The sequence below is a fragment of the Bufo gargarizans genome, chromosome 1 (genome assembly GCF_014858855.1).
Source record: "Bufo gargarizans isolate SCDJY-AF-19 chromosome 1, ASM1485885v1, whole genome shotgun sequence".
Taxonomy (NCBI): domain Eukaryota; kingdom Metazoa; phylum Chordata; class Amphibia; order Anura; family Bufonidae; genus Bufo; species Bufo gargarizans.
The window spans coordinates 752,504,204-752,528,445 of record NC_058080.1 but is presented as its reverse complement, the minus strand read 5'-3'; the positions used below and the strand labels follow the sequence as shown (position 1 = coordinate 752,528,445).

The 24,242-nt window shown below is 47.7% G+C and overlaps 1 protein-coding gene across 1 annotated transcript in view; it reads right to left on the bottom strand.

Moving 5' to 3' along the window:
- LOC122930643 (zinc finger protein 850-like) overlaps positions 1-24,242 on the bottom strand; it is a 138,767-nt gene that overhangs the window by 22,085 nt on the left and 92,440 nt on the right. Inside the window, exons 9-11 of the mRNA XM_044284156.1 lie at positions 22,530-22,570; positions 22,154-22,337; positions 20,425-20,820 (exon numbers count right to left, since the gene is read on the bottom strand). Of these exons, the coding sequence (XP_044140091.1) occupies positions 20,425-20,820; positions 22,154-22,337; positions 22,530-22,570 (621 nt within the window). The remainder of the gene's footprint in view (positions 1-20,424; positions 20,821-22,153; positions 22,338-22,529; positions 22,571-24,242) is intronic.

The window sequence follows — 24,242 nt, the reverse complement described above, 5'->3', positions numbered from 1 at the left end:
GAACTGTCCAACGCATTATTAAAAACTGGAAGGATGGGGGGGCGTGTCCAGCCATGCAGGAGTGAGGACATGTGCGGAGTGAGTGCCTCTGCTACCCCGGTATTCCTCAGTGCCAGCCACTCGTTCCACATGGGGAAAACTCTCAAAAAGAGCAGAGCCAGGTCTGTGGCTCCCCTGCCATCCTCCCAGGGTGACTTTCCTCGGCTATTTGCTAAACAGCCCGCCGTGCTGAGTACCAGCCTGAAAGTGCGAGACATGCGCCTGCAAGATGGCGCCGATTCTACCATACAGCGCCTGGCTGCAGTCTCCTCAGTGGCCTCCGGCCTGCTTGATCCTCCACACTGCTGCACCCGATCCCGGTCAGCCTCTGAGCCGCTCCTAGGCTCCATACCAGGACCTGCAGCAATATCTTCAGGCACAGAAGATACCGGCCCGGACCCCGGCTCTGGACCTACAGAACTTCCATGGAGGGAGCCTCTCCAGGCGGCGCAGCTGTCACCGCGGCCTGCCCTCACCCAGGTCAGTAATGGAGGGGCCCCTCTTCCACAACGGCAGTCCCAGTCTCCTCCTCATGTGACCAGTCCGGATATTGGGGCTCTCAGACCTTCTGCATCCCCATTTTGCCCTGCCACAGAACTTTCCATACGGCCCTCCGGGGCCTGTACCTCATCCACCCATCAGACTCCTTCCTGGGCGCCTTCTCTATTTTCGGGTGTACCCTCCAGCCCAGCTTTGCCGCACCCTGATCTTTGGGACACATTGTCCCCGTACTCTGAAGCGGCTCAGGTGCGACATTCTCCACGGGACCCATTCTGCCCTCCCTCTCACTCCCCTGAACCATCTTTGGCGGCGTCACCGCACTGGTCTACGGACTCCTCATGGGATGGGTTCCACTCGCGCCATGGCGGAGTTGCCTCTTAACCCGCGTGCCTCAGCTGCCACTGCCATTGCGGACCCGCAGGGATCTCCTCAGCCCTTTCGGACGCCTCCCGCCTCTGCTCTGTCGTTGGACGAGGATTCTCAGCCGCCCACTATGGCGGATCTATGCAACCTGCTATGCTCCCTGCCGTCTAAGGCTTCGCAGCTGATATTTTACAAGAATGTAAAAAAAGGAGTTCGCCCAGGTCTGCTCTGAGATGACCACACTGCAAATTAGCAGGAGTAAATTCTACGAGTTTGGGAACAAGAGTGGTCATATGTTGGCAAGAGCTCTCCGGGGGGAAGATGGCTGCTTCCCATATTCCCGCCTTCAAAACGGCTCGAGATCGCATGGTACACACCACCCCGGACATAGCTGCCACTTTCCACACCTTTTATTTGCAACTCTATAATCTCCCCAGTAGAGCAGACGGTCATCCCTTCTAACTCCTCCGATTTGCTCCCTAAACTGTCAGACACTGACTCATCCAGTCTAGAGGCCCCATTTACGGACGCTGAACTTCAGTTAGTGCTCAAGACCCTACCTGGTAGCAAGAGCCCTGGCTCTGACGGGTTTACTGCCCGTTTTTATAAAACCTTTTCCACAGATCTGTCCCCGGTCCTGTTGTCGGTCTTCAACGTGGTGTCTCCTACGCTTCCCTTCCCGACGCAGTCCACAGAGGCCCATATTACTGTCATCCCAAAACCGGGTAAGGACCTGCACCTATGTGCCAGTTATCGTCCTCTCTTTTAAACGTAGATCTTAAGATCTTTGCCAAATTGCTGGCGAATAGATTGAATGTTCATTTGCCTTCTTTAATTTGCAATAATCAGGTTGGATTTGTGCCGGGTAGGGAGGCCTGGGATAACACCCTTAGGACCCTTGATATTATCCATTATGCCAAATTGAAAAACACTCCCCTTATGATCCTGTTCTTAGATGCCGAGAAGGCTTTTGACAGGATATCGTGGCCAGCCATCCAGGCTGCCTTATCCCATATTGGTGTAGGCCCGATGTTTCTGTCTAAGGTTCTGTCTCTATATCAGCACCCTACAGCCCGGGTTAAGATTAATGGAACCCTTTCCTCCTCCTTCCCGATTCACAACAGGACGTGGCAGGGTTGCCCTCTGTCTCCCCTCCTGTACGTTCTAGTTATGGAACAACTTCTTGCCTCTATCTGAGCCAACCCAGACATCTCAGGGATTAGGATAGGCTAACGGGAACACAAATGTGCGGCATATGCAGATGATCTCCTCCTTTATATTACTAACCCCCGTGTTTCCTTGCCCTCCTTGCTCAAAGATCTCTGACTTTGGTGTTAAGACAAATTTTAAAATTAACATGTCCAAGTCTGAGGCTTTGAATGTCACTCTGCCGGAAGCCCTGGCTTCCTCCCTTAAAGAGGACCTTTCACCGATTATGACAATAATCCGGTATCTTCGGTCACAAAGTTATGGTAGGCGGAGTCTGCCCTTGTTCTGCTGTAGTACTGGCCAATCGCAGCGCAGAGCTCACAGCCTGGGAGGTTATTTTCTCCCAGGCTGTGAGCTCTGCAATGCGATTGGCCAGCACTACAGCAGAACAAGGGCAGACTCCGCCTACCATAACTTAGTAAAAAAAGAAAGATATTTAATCACCAGTCCGCAAAAGATTCTGCTGCAGTTCCGAGGAGTGTTGTGGGGTTGATCAGACTTTCATGGAATTTATATATAGCGTTCGGACCGCGTGTATCATAAATAGACGGTATACAAACAGTTTTTTTCTTCTCCTTTTTAGAAAGGTACCGAGGTCTGCAGATGTCCTATTTGTGGATATCCTGCAACTTGTAAAAAATTGTAATAGTGTAAATCCGTATGGTTGTGCTATCCTGCAATGCGCAGATTGTACTTACACGGCACTGCACCAACAACAGGCGTATCAAAGGTATCCTCCGCGGCTTGTTTTATTCTTCGCAGCGAAGGTCCACGTTCACACGCCAGCGCACAGAGTTCAACCACGGACTTAATTCCAGTACACACCAGATGAGTCTGCTAGTATTCACAGAAATTTTTTAACCAAAAGAAATTGGGGATACAAGTGGCTCCTACCAGGAGCTTCACTATGGTAGGAGCCACTTGTATCCACAGAAATTTTTAAACCAAAAGAAGGAGTGCCGTGTAAGTACAATCTGCGCATTGCAGGATAGCACAACCATACGGATTTACACTATTACAATTTTTTACAAGTTGCAGGATATCCACAAATAGGACATCTGCAGACCTCGGTACCTTTCTAAAAAGGAGAAAAAAAAATGTTTGTATACCGTCTATTTATGATACGCGTGGTCCGAACCCTACCATAACTTAGTGACTGAAATCTCTGCCTTGATAACTTGGTGAGCGAAGATACCGGAGGGCATAGCGGGAGAACGGAGCGGCGCCCGGGGATAATAGTAAGTGGAGTGAGATCCCCGGGCGACGCTCTCCATGTCTGTATACTTAGTTCACATTGTCATAATCGGTGAAAAGGTCCTCTTTAAGGGCTCCTTCCGTTTTGTTTGGCCCTCCGCTGGGATAACTTCTCGGCACGAGAATCACCTCTGACCTCTTGCGGCTTTTTTCGTTGAATTTTACTCCCCTCCTTCAGCGTTTTCAAAAAGATCTAGATGGCTGGTGCGGACGTGATTTTTCCTGGTTTGGTAGGATTAGTATTCTGAAAATGAACCTGTTGCCTAAACTGCTTTACTTATTGCAGACGATTACCCTCCGTATTCCCTCCACATTCTGGTCACAACTGCGTCAGTGTTTCACACAGTTTGTTTGGGCACCCGGCAGACCACAGTTAAAATGGGAAGTTTTGACACGTCCTAAGGAAAATGGGGGTGGGCCTACCCGATTGTACTACCACGCTGGTTAGTGGGACTACCATGCCCCTCGCATTCACATCTATCTTTTACAGCACACCAGACCATTTTGATTCTGTCTTCCATAAACCAAACAGCGTCATTAATCGACCCTAAAAGGCCCTTTATTGCCGATAACTGACCATCCCAACTTTTCCCCGGCCTGGTCGATTGAACCCTTCCTTATGGGCACGCGGAGCCGCCCACTCCGGTTCTGTCATGTCCTTTGAGGTTCTGCATTGAAGCCCCTATCTCATATACTGGACACTCCGACCCCTCCGCCCATGGCTCTTTTCAGTTTTTACAGCTTTGTAGTTTCCACTCCTTTTGGCCAAGACTCATAATTTATCCCGCAACCTCTGCGGTCCTACGTCCTGTATCTTCTGTTTACAAGCTGCTTGTACACCGGCGGTCCTTGTGCCCTCCTCCGTTTTGCCAGGCATGGGAACATGTCTTAGGGAGGCAGTATACCCCTGCTCAAATGTTTCTTGTTGTCTCACAAATCCACGATTTCTACCAAAGCTCAAGAAACGAGTTATAAAATTGTCTCTAGGTGGTATAGAGTGCCGATGCTGCTCCACCGATGGTTCCCGACAGTATCGGATCATTGCTGGAGAGGTCTTACGGAGGAGGGCACAATGCTCCATGTCTGGTGGCAGTGTAGTGTGCTGCGCCCTTTCTGGGACTTTGTCCACAAAACGATCACTGAGGTCACCGGGGTCCCCATGAAGAACTCCCCAGAGACCTTTTTGCTGTTTTATAGCATTCTGAATGCCCCAGCTTATAAAAAATCTCAATTGAAATACATTTATTTTTTCTGTTCCGGCATTCACCGCATAGATTTATTTTAATAGTTTGGACTTTTCTGACGTGGCGATATGTAATATGTTTATTATTCATACATTTTATATGTGAAATTGGGAAAGGGGGTGATTCATACTTAATATTTTGGTGGGGGTTTTTATAACTTTTTTTTTAATAACTATTTCCCCCCTTAGGGGCTAGAACCTGGGATTTTTTTCATCCCTTGTCCTATTCACCCTGATAGATCTCTATCAGGGTGAATAGGACTTCACACTGTCCCTGCTGCTCTGTGCTCTGTGCACACAGCATCAGGGATGTTACCATGGCAGCCAGGGCTTCAGTAGCATCCTGGCTGCCATGGTAACCGATCAAAGCTCCAGGATTACACAACTGGGGCTCCAATCAGAAGCTGCCACTGCACCACCAATGAGGGGGAGCGGACCCTGTGGCCACTGCCACCAATGATTTTAATACTGGGGGGGTTAAGAGGGGTCGGCGCACTGTGCCACCAATGATTTTATTGGGGTGGGGGGGTTGAGAGGGGGGGGGGGAGGGCGCACTGCGCCACGAATGATAATTACCCCTTAATACAGGAGGTGGGTACTGGCAGATCAGCAGCAGTTAACCCCTCAGGTGCCGCACCTGAGGGGTTAACTGCCGCTGATCGCAGCTCCCTGTCAGGGGCTGGGTGCCGGCAATGCGATTCTGCTGCCGGCACCTGCCTCCTGTATTATTATGTGTTAAAGACTACTTTTCCTGGGTCCAGACTTTAAGTATTAGGCTACACATAGCGGTGTCCAGAGATGTCCCTGCACTTACTATTATTCCTGGGTGCCGCTCCGTTCACCTTCTGTGCCCCCGTTACCGACTCCTGCTCCATATGCTCTTTACTATCGGAGCGATGGGGAGGAGACATTAGCTTCTCTAGTGGGCGTTTCTTCTCCCTGGCTGTAGCGCTGTCCAATTGCAGCGCAATGAGAAGGAACGCCCACTAGAGAAGCTGATGTCTCCTCCCCATTGCTACGATAGTAATTAGCATATGGAGCAAGAGAGGAGACAGTATAGGGGCACAGCAGGCGAACAGAGCGGCGCCCAGGAATAATTGTAAGTGCTGGGACATCGCTGAGCGCCGCTCTGTGTAGGAAAAGTTGTATCATTTGTGGCACAGTGCGCCCGCCACTCCTCCACCCCTCTCTTCTCATTGGTGGCAGCGGGAGCATAGGGGGGAAGGAGGACAGCTTCCTTCTCCCCTGTGCTGCTGAGAGAACATGAGCGCGCCGAGAGCAGTGTGGTCATGTTCAGAGATACTAGGCTGCGCAGCCCAATATCGGAAAAATGGAAATCCCGGTATCGTATCGATACCGGGACAAAAGTATCGATTGGGTATCGAAATTTCGATACCTGCAACAACCCTAGTTGGAAGACCTCATCAGTGTAACGCCCTCAGATACGTCCTGGTTCGTGAAGACCTGGGGCCATCCTTTTTTCGAGACACCAGGGTTTAGGCCCTCCTCGCCATGCTGTAGCCCCCCACCCTCCTTTCCTCCCCCGCTGTCTCGTTTGTCTTCTATGTCTATTGTCTTTTTTCTTTGTGTTCGTTTGGATGTCTGTAGTTATATGATTATATATTTGCCTTTTTGTTCAGTTTATGTATTTGAAAATGATCTCTTCTGCCTATTTTCTGTACTGCACCACTGGTATTATTCTTGTTGTTGACGCTGTTCAATGTTGATTTGATTATTCTGGAAAAACCCTAATAAAACGTTAATTTACAAAAAAAACTGGAAGGATAGTGGGAACCCATCGTATTTGAGAAAAAAAATGTGGTGGGAAAGAAATCCTAAATGATCGTGATCACTTAAACGTTTGGTGAAATCAAATCGAAGAAAAACAACAGTAGAACTTAGGGCTATGTTTAATAGTGAAAGTAAGAGCATTTCCACACGCACAATGCGAAGGGAACTCAAGGGATTGGGACTGAACAGCTGTGTAGCCGTAAGAAAACCACAAACCAGAAAAAAAAGGCTTCAATTTGCTAGGAAGCATAAAGATTGGACTCTGGAGCAATAGAAGAAGTCATGTGGTCTGATGAGTCCAGATTTACCCTGTTCCAGAGTGATGGGCGCATCAGGGTAAGAAGAGAGGCAGATGAAGTGATGCACCCATCATGCCTAGTGCCTACTGTACCAGCCTGTGGGGGCAGTGCTATGATCTGGGGTTGCTCTAGGTGGTCAGGTCTAGGTTCAGCAACAGTATGTGCTCCAAGAATGAAGTCAGCTGACTACCTGAACATACTGAATGACCAGGTTATTCCATCAATGGATTTTTTCTTCCCTGATGGCACGGGCTTATTCCAAGATAATAATGCCAGGATTCATCGGGCTCAAATTGTGAAAGAGTGGTTCAGGGAGCATGAGACATCATTGTTACCCATGGATTGGCCACCACACAGTCCAGACCTTAACCCCATTGAGAATCTTTGGGATGTGCCGGAGAAGGCTTTGCGCAGCAGTCAGACTCTGCCATCATCAATGCAAGATCTTGGTGAAAAATTAATGCAACACTGGATGGAAATAAATATTGTGACATTACAGAAGCTTATCGAAACAATGCCACGGCGAATGCGTCCCGTAATCAAAGCTAAAGGCGGTCCAATGAAATATTTTTGGTGACGACTTTTTTTATATATGTATATATAGATCTCTCTCTCTCTCTCAGGGGTCGGCAATGACAGACTTCACATCAAACAGGGGGTTTTCAAGCTCAAACAGTGCTTTATTTGTCACACAGCACATCACACTTCCAAGTTTGGCATCACTCGTTACATGAAGTCGCAGCTTCACTGCATAATGTGTTACATCAACACAAAACAATAAACCCTTGCCCTGGCTAGTCGCTCACTATACAGAGGTCTCCCTAACTCACCTCTAGGTCAGTGTTCACACTGTGGTATTGTCACAGTCTCTCCTGAGACAGGGGTCAGAAGATTTAAGAGACTGGTTGCACGTGATGTGATCTGACAGCCTCTTTGGTTTCACTTGTTTCTGTGTTGTTGCTGGTTATGACCACACCTCTTGTCTCAGGTGTAGCTTAGTGGTCATTCCAACTCCTCTATTTAGTCTGGTCTCACCCATCATGCTATGCAGTTGATAGCTCCTTTCTGGTTCTGGAAGTGCTGGTGTTTGGTTCTCCACTGAGTTCCTGCTCGTCCGCTTACTTCGGAGTTAAATGTCTTTTTTCTATTTCTTGTTTGTTGTATTCCCCTATCTTTTGGTATTAGGCCTGAGGGAGTCTGAAGGAACAGGTCATCTTTTGTCCTAACACTATTTCCAGAGCCATTTAGGGTCAGATAGGGTTCTAGGTTCCCGAGTATGAACATTACTACCATCGAGGTCTGTTCATACTGAGTAGTCAGGGCTCGGTTTAGGGATTCACTAGGTGGTGACCTTTCCCCTTTCCCTAGTTTCCAGGCCTAGTACCTTTTCCCTTCCCTCCTGTGTTTGGTGTGCAGTTTACCACCGACACCGCTCCATGACATTATCAACCGCCGATAATTTCATTCGGTTCAGCGAGTCGTGTAAATTGTACTTTAGGTTACGTCCACTTTTCATCTGGGGATGAGAGTCAAAGAGTGGGTATTATGTTGTTGCTTAAAGGGGAAGCTCAGTCTTGGGCTTTTTCTCTACCGACCGGATCACAGTCCCTCCGGTCAGTAGATTAAGATTTCAGAGCTCTACGTCTTATATACGATGACCAGGATCGGATCTCCCTGGCTGAGACCTAGTTACATGGTTTACAGCAGGGAGGGAGTTCTGTGGAGAGCTATTGCTCTGAATTTAGGAGATGGGCTATGGATACGGAGTGGAATTATCCAGCTCGCCGTAGCTAATTCTATCAGGGATTATCCAAGAGGCTAAAGGACGCATTGGCCTTTCACGAAAAATCCTGAGTCATTGGAAGCGGCTATGTCCCTCGCTGTTCGTATGGATAGACGCCTGAGAGAGAGAGATCTAAGGTCCTTCACTCTCAGGACGAACCATCATATAAGGTGGCGGCTTCCTCTGACAACTTAGGTGGAGAGACTCCTGGGCCTGCTTGCAAGAGTTTTACTCATAAGAAGGGAGTATGTTTTTTCTGTGTAAAAAGGGGACAGTTTGTTAATGTTTATCCTTACGTTTAGCGTCAAGGTGAAAACAAAAAAAAACTTTTAATTCCCATTTTACTCTTGGTGGTGTGGGTGGGGAGTCAGAACTCACTTTTGTAATTTACTGGTAGTACCCGATTTCTCCTATCTACCGAGGTGGCGCTAGAGTCCAAAACGGTGGGAATTGAGGTGTTTATTGACAGTGAGGCAGGGGTTAACCTAGTTAATGGTCAGTTCGCCCATTTGCATGGGTTGACAAGTGCATTAGAGAAAATATTTCGGTGTTTAAGAGTGGGTAATTTTCATCAGGAATCCATTTCGTGTTTTGTGCTGGAGGGTCTGCCTGCTCCGTTGGTTCTGGGTTTAATATGGTTGAGCAAAATTAACCTTACCATTGACTAGCAAGCGAGACAGATTCTCGATTGGAGTGATTATTGCATGGACAACTGTCCTAATACATCTCTTTCTGTCTTGACCTTTAAAGCTGTCCCCCCTTTCATTTCCGATATTTCTGATGTACATTCTGAGAGTGGTTGCCAGGATTTACCCCCACACCAGTAATATGATTGTCTTATCAATTTTATTCCCAGAGCGAAGTTGCCCAAAACTAGGTTATATAACCTTTCTAAACCCGAAAGAGCGGCCATGCGAGAGTATATTGCCGACAGTTTGGCTAAGGGACATATTAGACCTTCCAAGTCCTCAGTGGCAGCAGGGTTTTTTTTTTTTTACAAAGAAAGATGGAACTCTTAGGCCATGTCTGAACTTCCGTGAGCTCAATCGGTTTACGGTCCATGATCCGTTCCCCTTTCCTTTGATTTCTGACTTGTTTAACCAGATTGTTGGTGCCAAGGTGTTCTCCAAGTTGGACCTAAGGGGGGGCATATAATCTGGTCAGGATCAAGGAAAGGGATGAATAAAAGACAGTGTTTAATACCCCAGAGGGTCATTTTGAGAACTTGGTCATGCTGTTTGGGTTAACTAATGCTCCTGCAGTTTTCCAGCATTTTGTTAATGATATCTTTCATCATCTGGTAGGGAGGTTTGTTGTTGTGTATCTGGATGACATACTAATTTATTCTCCAGATATGGAGACTCATCAGTATCATGTGAGACAGGTGTTACAGATCCTAAGAGAGAATAAATTGTATGCTAAGATGGAGAAGTGTGTATTTGCAGGTCAGGAAGTGCAATTCCTAGGTTACCTACTCTCATCTTCAGGTTTTCGTATGGATCCAGAGAAGGTCCGTGCTGTGTTGGACTGCGATCGACCCGAAAATCTGAAAGCGCTTATGCAGTTTTTGGGATTCACCAACTACTACCGTAAATTCATTTTGAACTACTTGACTGTGGTTAAACCTTTAATGGACATGACTAGGAAAGGTTTGCATGTCTGGTCTGATGCGGCATTACAAGATTTTTCTGCGGTGAAGGAATCTTTTGCTTCTGCTCCTATACTGGTGCAAACGAATGTGTCACAGCCATTCATTGTGGAAGTTGACGCATCCGAGGTAGGGGTAGGAGCAGTCTTGTCGCAGCGTCCTTCATCTAGGAAATGTGCATTCTTCTCTAAGAAACTCTTGGCTGCAGAAAGGAATTATGACGTAGGCAATAGAGAGTTGCTGGCCATTAAGTTGGCTTTTGAGGAACGGCGTCATTGGTTGGAAGGAGCAATTCATCCTATTACTGATCACAAAAATCTGGCTTACCTGGAGTCGGCTAAACGAATTAACCCAAGGTAGGCCAGATGGTCGTTGTTTTTTTTACCAGATTTTATGTCAAGGCTGATGCTTTGTCGCGTAGCTTTCCTGGGGAGGGGGGATTCGGAAGATTCTGGTCCGATATTTTCTGAAGGGGCAGTTATATTCGCCTTATATCCTGAACTTGAGGCAAAGGTGTTGAAACCCCAGGTAGATGCACCGGATTCTTGCCCTCTGGGGAAGTTGTTTGTTCCTTCTGTGTTCGGTGTGGAGTTTACCACCCACACCGCACCTTTACAGGTATTCAGCTGTGACCAGTGCAACCCACCAGTCCTTCCGGTGGAAGCAGCGAAATAACTTGGAGGGATATGGTGCGGCAGTCCTCCTGACTCTGACCGTGCGACACCTCCTCTTCAGGCGTTGCTAGGTCCCCCCAAACTCAGCCTTTCTCAGCCTTATGGCCCCCCCAGCCCTCCTGGCTGGGACCACACAGGCCCTCTGCAGGTCTGTTCCCTGGGGCCTAACTCCCCCTCTCACACTCTGAGGATTGCTTTATGCCCAAGTGATTATCGCACCTGGCCTTACCTCAGGCCTGGTGATCGTGGCGAAAACACAGCAAATCATACTATACATCTCCTCTAATAGGTTTCTGCAACATTCTAGGAGACACATATCTTCCCTCTTTATATAGGAGGCCTGTCACTGCCTCACAATATACACACACACCAATCCTACTGTCACAATTACATGTGCCAGTGACCGTGTGCCCGAGTTCTGGTAAACTAAAGAAGAATTGGCAACGGCCTTGAAAAAAAAATTCTCCCTTTTTTGAGCAGTACAGTATAAAACCTGACAGAAAAGGAAATGTGTGGCTGTGTAGGGGTAGCAGTAGTGGCAGCAGCAGAGCTGAATGGGACATGATGGACAGGCCGACAGCAGCAGTGGCATCATTGGTCTAGTGATAAATAGCCAGGCCCCACTGTCAGCAATTGAATCTGTTTGGTGGCATCAGCCACATTTTTGTGATGGAATCATTTCCAGGAATACAGTGGTTTCCATGACTGTGGAGGACAAACGTGTCCACTTTGATCTGATGACACCATCTGCCACTCCGTTTACCTTGTCTAACAGAACATCGGAGGTGGGACAAGACCGTACACCAACGGCAGACTGGGCTAGTTCCTGCCACTGGTCCCATCTGCTTACCCAGAAGTCTATAAGGGAGTCAGGGCTCAGGGTATGTGCTGGAACAAGGGCAGAGTCCAGGTATAACTGAACATGGTTGTTTAGGGGGGTGCATCAGTTTCCTGAGGTGTGTGGCAGCACTTGAAAAAACTGGTCCATCCTATTCAGCTGTATTGTCTGCTGCTTCCGCTACTTGTTGTAGTAGTAGCCCTGGCAGAGGCAGTGCAGCGGTGACTTAGAGATTGGAGAGGGGCCTCCTGGTCAGGGACATGGATGGAAAGCTGCGGCAGACTGCGTACAGAGCGTAATACAATAATTGTCTCCCTTTCTGTTCTTTGCCTGATAAGAGTACAAGGTAGGGAATTTATCATTTTTTTTAGCCTAAGGCCTCATGCACACGACCGTCTCATTTTTCGCGGTCCGCAAAAAACGGAAGCCGCCAGTGTTGCCTTCCGCAATTTGCGGAACAGAACGGGCGCCAGAAATATAAATGCCTATTCTTGTCCGCAAAGCGCCCTGATAAAGATAGAAGATGTCCTATTTTAGTCCGTACCCGTGGGCAATAGGCATTTCTACACCGGAGAAAGACAATCCGATAAGCAAAATGCGGAATGCACGCAGCCAGGATCCGTATTTTGTGGATTGAAAAAACACATATGGTCATGTGAATGAGCCCTAAATCCTGTTGCTTCCCTCTGGCTATTTTCTAGTGCGTAAGATCCGGCAGGCTGCTCTAGCAGGGAACGGCGTGCCCAAGCTCTGCGGATCCATCGTTACCGGAGGCTACATGAATGCCGTCCGGCCCCAGTAACAAATGAACGCCGTGACATTTATCATGTAAAAACTCAGTGGCAGTATTGCTGTTTTTTCCCATCCCCCTCCCAGAAAGAGTTAATAAAAGTTAAACCAGTAAAAACTACAACTTGTCCTGCAAAAAACAAGCCCCTGTACAGCTACATAGACAGAACAATAAAAAGCTATGGCTCTTGGAAGGAGAAAAATAAATTCTCTTAGGGTCCATTCACACGTCCACATCCGTTCCGCAATTTCACGGAACGGGTGCAGACCCATTAATTTTTAATGGGGCCAGAATGTGCAGTCTGCATTTGCGGATCCGCACTTCCATTTCCGCAAAAAAAATAGAACATATCCTATTCTTGTCCGCAATAGTGCCAGTGTAACGTTACATTACCCTACTTCCTGAGATTTCCCTACCTCCTAACTTCCTGTCGCCCCGGAAATGACGTGTGGAGGCGTTCCTTAGTTTTGACGATATGCGCAAAAGGACAGTTTAGGGAAAATCTCACTGCGGAGTTCAGCAGCACAGCAGGGACACTGCGCATGCGCCGGAGAGCCGAATTAGGGAAATATTACGGCCCATCACGCAAGCGCGGTTAACTCCTGAAAATCCATCCGATCTCCGCGCCTGCGCAGTGTGGGGGCATTACGTCCCAGTGCGCAAGCGCCGAGGGTAGTATAAATATCCATTTCACAAGCGCTGCTAATAGCTCCAGCAAAGGGTTAGCAGCGCTTGCGAAATGGATATTTATACTACCCTCGGCGCTTGTGCACTGGGCCGTAATATTTCCCTACTTCGGCTCTCCGCCGCATGCGCAGTGTTCCGCTGTGCTGCTGAACTCCGCAGTGAGATTTTCCCTAAACTGTCCTTTTGCGCAGATCGTCAAAACTAAGGAACGCCTCAACACGTCATTTCCGGGGCGACAGGAAGTTAGGGGGTAGGGAAATCTCACGAAGTAGGGTAATGTAACGTTACACCGGCGATGTGTGGTCCGCAAATTGCAGGATGTCTGTGTTTTGCGGATCCGCAGAACATTTACGGACGTGTGAATGGACCCTTAGTCAGTAAGACCCAAAATAGGTCAGCCACTAAGGGGTTAAAGAACAGGAGCAAAATCCCATTGGTGTCAAGTAACGCCTCATGTAAAGCCACGCCCCCTCCCAGTAAACAGCTGGTCATAAATATTTGCCCTATATCACACAGATCCTGGCAGCCACACACTTACCTCCACCTGTAGAGCAGCCGTCTGCCTCTTCCAAAGGCCTGTGATGTCATAGTCATGTGATCAGTCACATGTGTGGGAGGAGTCAGGAATCACATGACTAGGTGCTGCTGTTCAGATTCCCTTTGGAGGGAGATAAATAGTACATTTTAGTGAGCTGAAGGACCTGTGATGATGTCACGGTCATGTGATCAGTGACGCATGTGGGCGGGGCCAGGCTGCAGGCTGTGCAGTCTGTGGAGATCAGATCAGTTCTGTGTGTGAGGAGGTCATGGATTTCTGGAGGATTCACAGGAGGACAAGAAAATACCGCAGCAAAGCTGAATGTGAATTGTAGCTTCACAGCTGGTAGAGTGACGTACAGCGAAATAATACACACAGCCCTGCACCGTATACATTACACGCACGGCCCTGCACCGTATACATTACACACACAGCTCTGCACCGTATACATTACACACAGCTCTGCACCGTATACATTACACACACGGCTCTGCACCGTATACATTACACACACGGCTCTGCACCGTATACATTACACACACGGCTCTGCACCGTATACATTACACACACGGCTCTGCACCGTATACATTACACACACGGCTCTGCACCGTATACATTACACACACGGCTCTGCACCGTATACATTACACACACGGCTCTGCACCGTATACATTACACACACAGCTCTGCTACTAAGATTGCACCTCAATCAACAATTTATAGGATCATCAATAACTTTAAGGAAAGAGGTTCAATTCTTATTAAGGGCCCTTTCACACCTGCGTTCTTGTCTTCCGGCATACAGTTCCGTCGTCGGGGCTCTATGCCGGAAGAATCCTGATCAGTTTTATCCTAATGCATTCTGAATGGAGAGAAATCCGTTCAGGATGCATCAGGATGTCTTCAGTTCCGGACCGGAACGTTTTTTGGCCGGAGAAAATACTGCAGCATGCTGCGCTTTTTGCTCCGGCCAAAAATCCTGAACACTTGCCGCAAGGCCAGATCCGGAATGAATGCCCATTGAAAGGCATTAATCCGGCCTTAAGCTAAACGTCGTTTCGGCGCATTACCGGATCCGACGTTTAGCTTTTTCTGAATGGTTACCATGGCTGCCGGGACGCTAAAGTCCTGGCAGCCATGGTAAAGTGTAGTGTGGAGCGGGGGAGCAGCATACTTACCGTCCGTGCGGCTCCCGAGTGACGTCAGGGCGCCCCACGCGCATGTATGACGTGATCACATGGCACGTCATCCATGCGCATGGGGCGCTCTGACGTCATTCTGGAGCGCCCCGGGAGCCGCACGGACGGTAAGTATGCTGCTCCCCCGCTCCCCACTACTACTATGGCAACCAGGACTTTAATAGCGTCCTGGCTGCCATAGTAACACTGAACACATTTTGAAGACGGATCCGTCTTCAAATGCTTTCAGTTCACTTACGTTTTTCCGGATCCGGCGTGTAATTCCGGCAAGTGGAGTACACGACGGATCCGGACAACGCAAGTGTGAAAGAGCCTTAGAAAGGCTTCAGGGCGTCCAAAAAAGTCCAGCAAGCGACAGGATCGTCTCCTAAAGAGGATTCAGCTGTGGGATCGGAGTGCCACCAGTGCAGAGCTTGCTCAGGAATGGCAGCAGGCAGGTGTGAGCGCATCTGCACGCACAGTGAGGCGAAGACTTTTGGAAGATGGCCTGGTGTCAAGAAGGGCAGCAAAGAAGCCACTTCTCTCCAAAAAAAACATCAGGGACAGATTGATCTTCTGCAGAAAATATGGTGAATGGACTGCTGAGGACTGGGGCAAAGTCATATTCTCCAATGAAGCCTCTTTCCGATTGTTTGGGGCATCAGGAAAAAGGCTTGTCCGGAGAAGAAAAGGCGAGCGCTACCATCAGTCCTGTGTCATGCCAACAGTAAAGCATCCTGAGACCATTCATGTGTGGGGTTGCTTCTCGTCCAAGGGAGTGGGCTCACTCACAATTTTGCCCAAAAACACAGCCATGAATAAAGAATGGTACCAAAACACCCTCCAACAGCAGCTTCTTCCAACAATCCAACAACAGTTTGGTCAAGAACAATGCATTTTCCAGAACGATGGAGCACCGTGCCATAAGGCAAAAGTGATAGCTAAGTGGCTCGGGGACCAAAACATTGACATTTTGGGTCCATGGCCTGGAAACTCCCCAGATCTTAATCCCATTGAGAACTTGTGGTCAATCCTCAAGAGGCGGGTGGACAAACAAAAACCCACTAATTCTGACCAACTCCAAGAAGTGATTATGAAAGAATGGGTTGCTATCAGTCAGGAATTGGCCCAGAAGCTGATTGAGAGCATGCCCAGTCGAATTGCAGAGGTCCTGAAAAAGAAGGGCCAACACTGCAAATACTGACTCTTTGCATAAATGTCAAGTAATTGTCGATAAAAGCCTTTGAAACGTATAAAGTGCGTGTAATTATATTTCACCACATCACAGAAACAACTGAAACAAAGATCTAAAAGCAGTTTAGCAGCAAACTTTGTGAAAACTAATATTTGTGTCATTCTCAAAACTTTTGGCCACGACTGTACATTACGCACAGCTCTGCACCGTATACATTACACACACAGATCTGCACCATATACATGTGTACATGACAAATAACCCCATTTCAGGCCATTATATCACTTGTATCCATCATTTTTTTGCCGTTTTCCTCGGTTCTTGCTGAATATCTGGTTTGCAGTGCTCTCAAACATGGTGGGTGGAGATTAGCTGCCATCCACTGCACACAGAAAGTTGAGGAAAGTCTCCTTCCTAACTGTCTCACAGTCACTCAGAAGCAGCTCCAGGATAAGACCTCATGCACACGATGTAAGGTACCTGTAAAAGGTAGTGTCCGAAGTGGAAATAGTGTGCTTGAGATCCAGGCAAAGCGTCGTCAGGCGAATAGTTCAGAATCAAAATCCGGAGAAGAGTCAGGCAGGCTAAGGTCATTCACGATCTGGCGGCAAGGTACAAAATCAGCAGGCAGTAGAATAGTCGGGATATCAGGCAGGAGTTCAATGCAAGGAAGATCACTGAAGTCAAAACACCCAGGGAAGAAATCCAAATAAACGGGCACTGAGTGATGACCTCACTTCCTATTTAAAGGCTGTCCAGATTGAGAATTGTCCACAGCTGGCAGCAGGTGGAGCTAGAGAGTATGATGTAGTGTTGAACACAGTAAGGACATTCCCAAAGTCTAGATCTCTTCTGTAGCACAACAGGTAAGGCTATGGTTTAAGAGACCAGGAAGATCCCCGGTTCGAATACAACCCGGGTCATGACAGGGCCCCCTCCCCAATGGACCCCTCCGGGGGCCTAGCGGGGCTTAGTGGGAAACGAGGTATGGAAGTCTCGTATAAGAGAAGGGGCATGCAGATCTTTGGCTGGAACCCAGGAGCGGTCTGTGACAGGATACCCCTTCCAATGAACCAGATACCGAAGGCCACGGCCCTGTCTTCTGGAATCAAGAATCTTGGAGACTTCAAACTCATTTTGTCCATCAACAAGAACAGGAGGAGGTAGTTGTTGTGATCTGGAGTAGCGGTTGAAAATAGCTTTTTTGAGGAGTGAAACGTGGAAGACGGGATGTATCCGGAGAGAAGAAGGTAATCTTAAGCGATAGGAAACTGGTCCAACTCGAGCAATGATCCTGTAAGGACCGATGAATCGAGGGCCCAATTTGGTAGAAGGTTGTTTCAGTCTCACATACTTGGTTGATAGCCAAACTCTGTCCCCCACCACATATGGAGGTATATGGCGTCTTCGTCTGTTGGAAAAAAGCCTGTACTTGCCTGCTGACTTCCGTAGTAATAAACGAATCTTCTTCCAATGTAGTAGAATATTTTTCACCCGCTGATCTGCTGCTGGTACACCAGAAGAAGGCTGGAGTAGGGGAAAAGTCTTAGGGTGATAGCCTAGGGCTGCGTAGAATGGTGTGGTATGAAGAGCACTGTGCCAACGGGAATTTAGGGCGAACTCAGCTAAAGGCAAATACTCAGACCAGTTGGAGTGTAAGGCATTGACATAATGTCGAAGGTAGGTTTCTAGGGTCTGGTTCATGCGTTCGGTTTGACCATCAGTTTGAGGGTGATGTGAGGTAGAGAGTGAGAGCGTTACTCCCAGTTTCTTGCAGAACGCTCTCCAGAATCGGGAAACGAACTGGGATCCGCGGTCTGAGATGATATTGGTAGGTATGCCATGATGTCTTACAATATGGGAAAGGAAAAGAGTGGACAGTGCTTTCGCTGTAGGTAATCCCGGAATCGGCACAAAATGAGACATTTTGGAAAAGCGATCCACTGTGACCCATATAGCAGTCATGCCCTCGGACTTGGGTAAGTCTACAATGAAGTCCAAGGTCAAATGGGTCCAAGGCTGGCGAGGTGCCGGAAGTGGATGTAACAGTCCAGCAGGTAATGTGCGGGGTACTTTATTAGCAGCACAAGTTGGGCAGGCAGCCACATAGTCAGTAACATCCTTTTTCATACGAGGCCACCAGACATGACGCTGCAAGGTCTTAAGAGTGATGGTGACACCAGGATGACCGGATAACACGCCATCATGTGCCCAGAGGAGTATAGGTTTTCTGAGACTAGGGGCTACGTACAGGCGACCTGGTGGTATCTTCAAGCCCTGGGGAACACGATTCTGGGTTTCTTGTAGTTGTTGGGAAAGGGCCGTAGAGATCTGTGCGACAATTTTGTGAGGTGGGATTATATACTGCTCGGCTGGTTGATCTTCTTCAGAGGAAGCGAACTGTCTGGAAAGAGCGTCGGCTTTTTTGTTTCTATGTCCTGGAACGTAAGAAAGGACAAAATTAAAACGGGAGAAAAACAGAGCCCATCGAGCCTGACGTGAGTTCAGACGTCTAGCAGTCTGAAGATACAGTAGGTTTTTATGGTCAGTGAGGATAGTAAAAGGTTTGGAAGCCCCTTCCAGAAGATGTCGCCATTCAGACAATGCCAATTTGATGGCCAGTAGTTCTCGATTCCCAACATCATAATTCATCTCTGCCGGAGAAAACTTTCTAGAGAAAAAAGCTACTGGATGGATTCTACCAGACTTTGGCTGTCTCTGGGAGAGTACGGCACCTGCTCCAACCTCAGAGGCATCAACCTCAACAGTGTACTGGAGGTCAGGATTTGGATGCAGAAGAATTGGAGCTTTACTGAACATGTCCTTTAATCGCTGGAAAGCTGATTTTGCTTCTGAAGACCACGCCTTGCAATTTGTACCCTTCTTAGTCATGGCAGTAAGGGGTGCCGCAATGGAGGCAAAACTCTTAATGAAGCGTCTGTAGTAATTTGCAAATCCTAAAAAGCTTTGGAGTCCTCTTAAAGTGGTCGGTTGGGGCCATTGCAAGACAGCGGAAAGTTTTTGAGGGTCCATTTGGAAACCGTCAGCACTTATGATGTACCCAAGGAAAGGAATACAGCTTTGATGGAAACTGCATTTCTCGATTTTTGCATAAAGATGGTTTTCTCTAAGCCGTTGTAATACCTGTTTCACATGCGAGATGTGCTCTGGAAGAGTCTTGGAAAAGATTAAAATGTCGTCCAAGTAGATGATCACAAAACGGTTGCTGAAATCATGAAAAATTTCATTCATGAAACGTTGAAAGACAGCAGGTGCGTTACACAAGCCAAATGGCATGACCAAATATTCAAAGTGTCCATTACGAGTGTTGAATGCTGTCTTCCACTCGTCCCCCTCATTAATTCGAATCAGGTTATAAGCCCCTCGTAGGTCTAGCTTGGAGAATATAACAGCCCCCTTAAGTAGATCAAATAGTTCAAGAATGAGTGGCAAAGGGTAGGAGTCCTTTATGGTGATTTGATTTAACCCCCGATAGTCTATGCATGGTCGAAGGCCCCCATCTTTCTTTTCAATGAAGAAGAAACCTGCTCCTACTGGAGAAGAAGAGGGTCGGATAAAACCTCTTTCCAAGTTGTCTCTTACGTATTCCTCCATAGATTTTTGTTCGGGCAGAGACAGGGGGTAGGTCTTTCCTTTGGGAAGAGGTGCTCCGGGAATCAATTTAATTGTACAGTCAAAAGGACGATGTGGGGGTAACACCTCTGCCTTTTGTTTGCAAAATACGTCTGCAAAGTCATGGTATTCACAAGGCAAGGTAGGTGGGATAGTCACAGGAGCCAACATGCAAGCAGAAAGTCTTTTGGGTTGAGACAAACAGCGAAGGCGACAGGACGATCCCCAGGAGGTTAGTTCTCCATTTTCCCAATCAAAAGAGGGGTTGTGAAGTTGTAACCATGGGTAACCAAGGATGATAGGCAGAAGCGGAGAATCAATAAGAGACAGGACAACTTCCTCTTTGTGGAGGAGGCCTACCTGCAGGGTGATTGTCGTAGTCTCGAATTTCACAATACCATCTCCCAAGGGCTGTCCATTCAGGGTGGTAATGTTCAGGGGTCTAGACTTAGGAACAAACGGGATGTTGTTCTTTCTTGCAAAAGTGTAGTCCAAGAATATACCCGCCGCTCCGGAATCCACAAAAGCCTCACAGAAAACAAGCTTAGAAGATAAATGGATAGTAGCCGGAACAGTAATCTTGGTGTTGGAGGATCTACCTGTAAGGTCTAAGCCAGCTCCTCCAACACTGGTTAGACCCTGCCTTTTACTGGACGGGAGGGGCAGACAGATACTAAATGTCCTTTAAGTCCGCAGTACAGGCACAGGCCCAATGAACGCCTCCTTTGTTTCTCTGACTCAGTTAGGTGGAGACGGCTCACCTCCATGGGTTCCACAGGTGTCTGGGGTTCAACAGAGGTTTCAGGTTCTGGCTGAGGTGGTGCTTGGAAGTTAGGGGCCAAACGGTAAGCTGGCCTAGGAAACTTGCGGGTTCTAAGTCTCTCTTGGCATCTTTCATGGTACCGGACATCCAGACGAACACACAGCTCTATGAATTTCTCAAGGTCTTCTGGGAGATCCTTATAGACTAATTCGTCCTTGATGCGATCCGTAAGACCTTTTCGGAAGGCTGCACGTAATGCCCTTGAGTCCCAATTTGTTTCAGCAGCAAGGGTATGGAACTCAATAGCATACTGTGCCACAGATCTGGTGTCTTGTTGTATGTCCAAGAGGGAGTACTCAGCTGCAGAAACTCTACCTGGCTTGTCAAATACAATCTGGAGAGAGGCCAGAAATTTTTCAGCATCTTGGAGTACAGGATCGTTGCGTTCCAAATAAGGAGAGACCCAGGCCAGGGCCTTCCCCTTTAACAAGGAAATTACAAAAGTCACTTTGGCAGACGAAGTGCTAAAAGTTGCAGGGTTGTTGCGGAAATGCAAACGGAAAACATTTAAAAAGCCTCTGCAGTCCTCAGTATCGCCACCAAACTTGTCAGGCAAGGGAAGTTTTGGTGGTACAGAAGAGGCGGGTTGGACCGTAGTAGGAGTAGGATCCGGAGTCTGAACCGTTGCAGAGGAACCAGGCAAACAAGATTTGAGCATGGTGCAAAGTTCATCTAACTTGGCGTCCAGGGAAGCAAGATGCTGTTCATGAGCTCCGATCAATTGTCCCTGACGTGTAATCGCCTTAACAATTTCAGCAGGGTCCACTGCCATTGTGGCCCGTTTATTATATAAGGTACCTGTAAAAGGTAGTGTCCGAAGTGGAAATAGTGTGCTTGAGATCCAGGCAAAGCGTCGTCAGGCGAATAGTTCAGAATCAAAATCCGGAGAAGAGTCAGGCAGGCTAAGGTCATTCACGATCTGGCGGCAAGGTACAAAATCAGCAGGCAGTAGAATAGTCGGGATATCAGGCAGGAGTTCAATGCAAGGAAGATCACTGAAGTCAAAACACCCAGGGAAGAAATCCAAATAAACGGGCACTGAGTGATGACCTCACTTCCTATTTAAAGGCTGTCCAGATTGAGAATTGTCCACAGCTGGCAGCAGGTGGAGCTAGAGAGTATGATGTAGTGTTGAACACAGTAAGGACATTCCCAAAGTCTAGATCTCTTCTGTAGCACAACAGGTAAGGCTATGGTTTAAGAGACCAGGAAGATCCCCGGTTCGAATACAACCCGGGTCATGACACACGACCATTGTTTTGGTCCGCATCCGAGACACAGTTTTTGGGGCTTGGATGCGGACCCATTCACTTCAATGGGGCCGCAAAAGATGCGGACAGCACTCCGTGTGCTGTCCGCATTCGTTGCTCCGTTCCGTGGACCGCAAATAATATATAACCTGTCCTATTCTTGTCTTGGCAGTTAAATTAACAGCTGTCCGTGCCGTTCCGCAAATTGCGGAACGCACACGGATGCCATCTGTGTTTTGCGGACCGCTGTGCATGTAGCCTAAGGAAGTTATTACAGAGAAGAACTGACCTGTGTGTTTCTGAATGAAGTACGTACTGAGCTAAATACTTCCCTTGTAGCTGTGTAGTCTCCTCAGCTTCTGCTCTGTTGTCCTGATGCCCACAGCCTGCCTCCGCTATTTAAAGATTCATACTTACCTGCTCCTCGTCATTCTGATGGTGTATGTTGGCTCCCATGTGTCCATCTTCCAGTCCAAGGCGTGTTACTTCCTCCTCGGCATGGTCACCTGCTCTGGTGTAGCCAATAACTAGCTTCAGCAGCGTTGTGTTCACAAGAGGCACCTCAGCGTTGGCTGCATCGGAGCAGGTAACCATACTCATTCTTGGGAGGCAGTAACAAGCTGAGGATTGTACGATGGACATGCAGAGGCCAGTGCACAGGACTGGAGTGATGGGGAGTAGGTAAGTAGGAATGTTTCAGAAGAAGAGGCCGGCTGCAGGGATCACTTACAATTTGGGTATTCCTGAACAACCCCTTTAAGCGGGGTTAATTAAAGACAGAGATTATTAATACCTTGTGATGCCTTTTTGGCTCTGCAATGCCCCAGCTGTTTTCTAGGATTTTAGGAATGATGTGTTCAGAGAATATTTGGGTCAATTTGTGATGCTTTGCTTAGGCTATGGCCCTGATTTATCAACAGGGCACAATTTAAAGTGTATTTTCAATTTTGTCCATTTGTGTAAAAGTAAGGCTGAGTTCACACGGGCGTCACGTTTTGGCTCAGGATGCATCCCGGGTGCATTGCGGCGAACCCGCGCGAGTAGGTACGCAATTTCAGTCAGTTTTGACTGTGATTGCGTTCCGTTGTTCAGTTTTTATCACGCTGGTGCAATAAGTTTTGCACACGCGTGATAAAAAACTGAATGTGGTACCCAGACCCTAACTTCTTCACTGAAGTTCAGGTTTGGGTTCAAGGTTGTGTAGATGTAATTATTTTCCATGTTATAAGGGAAAATAATAGCAATAAAAAATAAAACGTCACTGAGCTCATCACATGGTCCATCAGCATGGTGATGGATCATGTGATGAGCACAGTGATGTCACCACAGGTCCTTTGTCAGGTCCTGAAGAAAGAACAGGAGACCGGCCTTATAACCATGTTATAAGGGAAAAAAATACAGTAAATAGACTTTCATCTTAGCAACAATGCGTGAAAATCGCACCGCATCCGCACTTGCTCGCGGATGCTTGCGACTTTCACGTAGCCCCATTCACTTCTATGGGGCCTGCGTTACATGAAAAACGCACAATATAGAGCATGCTGCGATTTTCACGCAACGCACAAGTGATGCGTCAAAATCACCGCTCATGTGCACAGCGACATAGAGATGAATGGGTCCGGATTCAGTGCGGGTGCAATGCGTTCACCTCACGCATTGCACCCACGCAGAAATCTCGCCCGTGTGAACCCAGCCTAATGGTCTGAGGGTCAAATTTATGAAAGTGACACACAGCACTTGTAAAATTTAGCACAGGTAAACTATCACATTTCGACACCAGCTGTGGCAGGTCAGGAGTGGAGGGCAGTTAGGACTTGTTCTCATCTGCTATGATGAATAAGGCCAAAAAACAACTTACTACACAGGAACACCCACAAACAGTTGGATTTCGGAAGTTGACTTAGCAGGAACCAAAAAAAAGCTTTTGCCTGTCGCAAACAATTGTCTTAGAAGTAAAACAACAACTGCAGTTTGAAAAAGGCTCAGGCTTGAGCCGAAACTATTCACTAATGATGCTATTATACTTTTAATAAAAGTTTCTTCATATCATCAAGAAACTGAGTGCTGGTCCTTCTTCACTATATACTAGTGGGACGCCTTCCCTGGATGAGTGGACCATGTACAAACTGCAGTGCCGATCTATCTCCTCTGATATCCCCAGCTTGGTCGTTATTTGTGCCCTAAGACGTCCAATCATGGGTGAATCCGTTCCATGCCTTCAAGATGGGTCACCATACCATGCCTGCAAGCTTCTATTCCAAATTCTCCTCTTTATGGTTGGCACCACACCTGAGTGGGAGAAAGGAGATCAGCAGCATCGACCGCCATCCAGCCACCAAAAGCCTCAATTAGTGTTGTGCCTAAACTTGCACAACATGAAACGTTGAGCTACAGTCATCCCCCTCCCTTCCCGGGAATACTTTCATTACGCTTTTTTACCCTTTGAGCTCCATCTCTTTGTTTTTCGCCATGTATGCTCTACCATCTGTCCCTCAACTCAGTACGT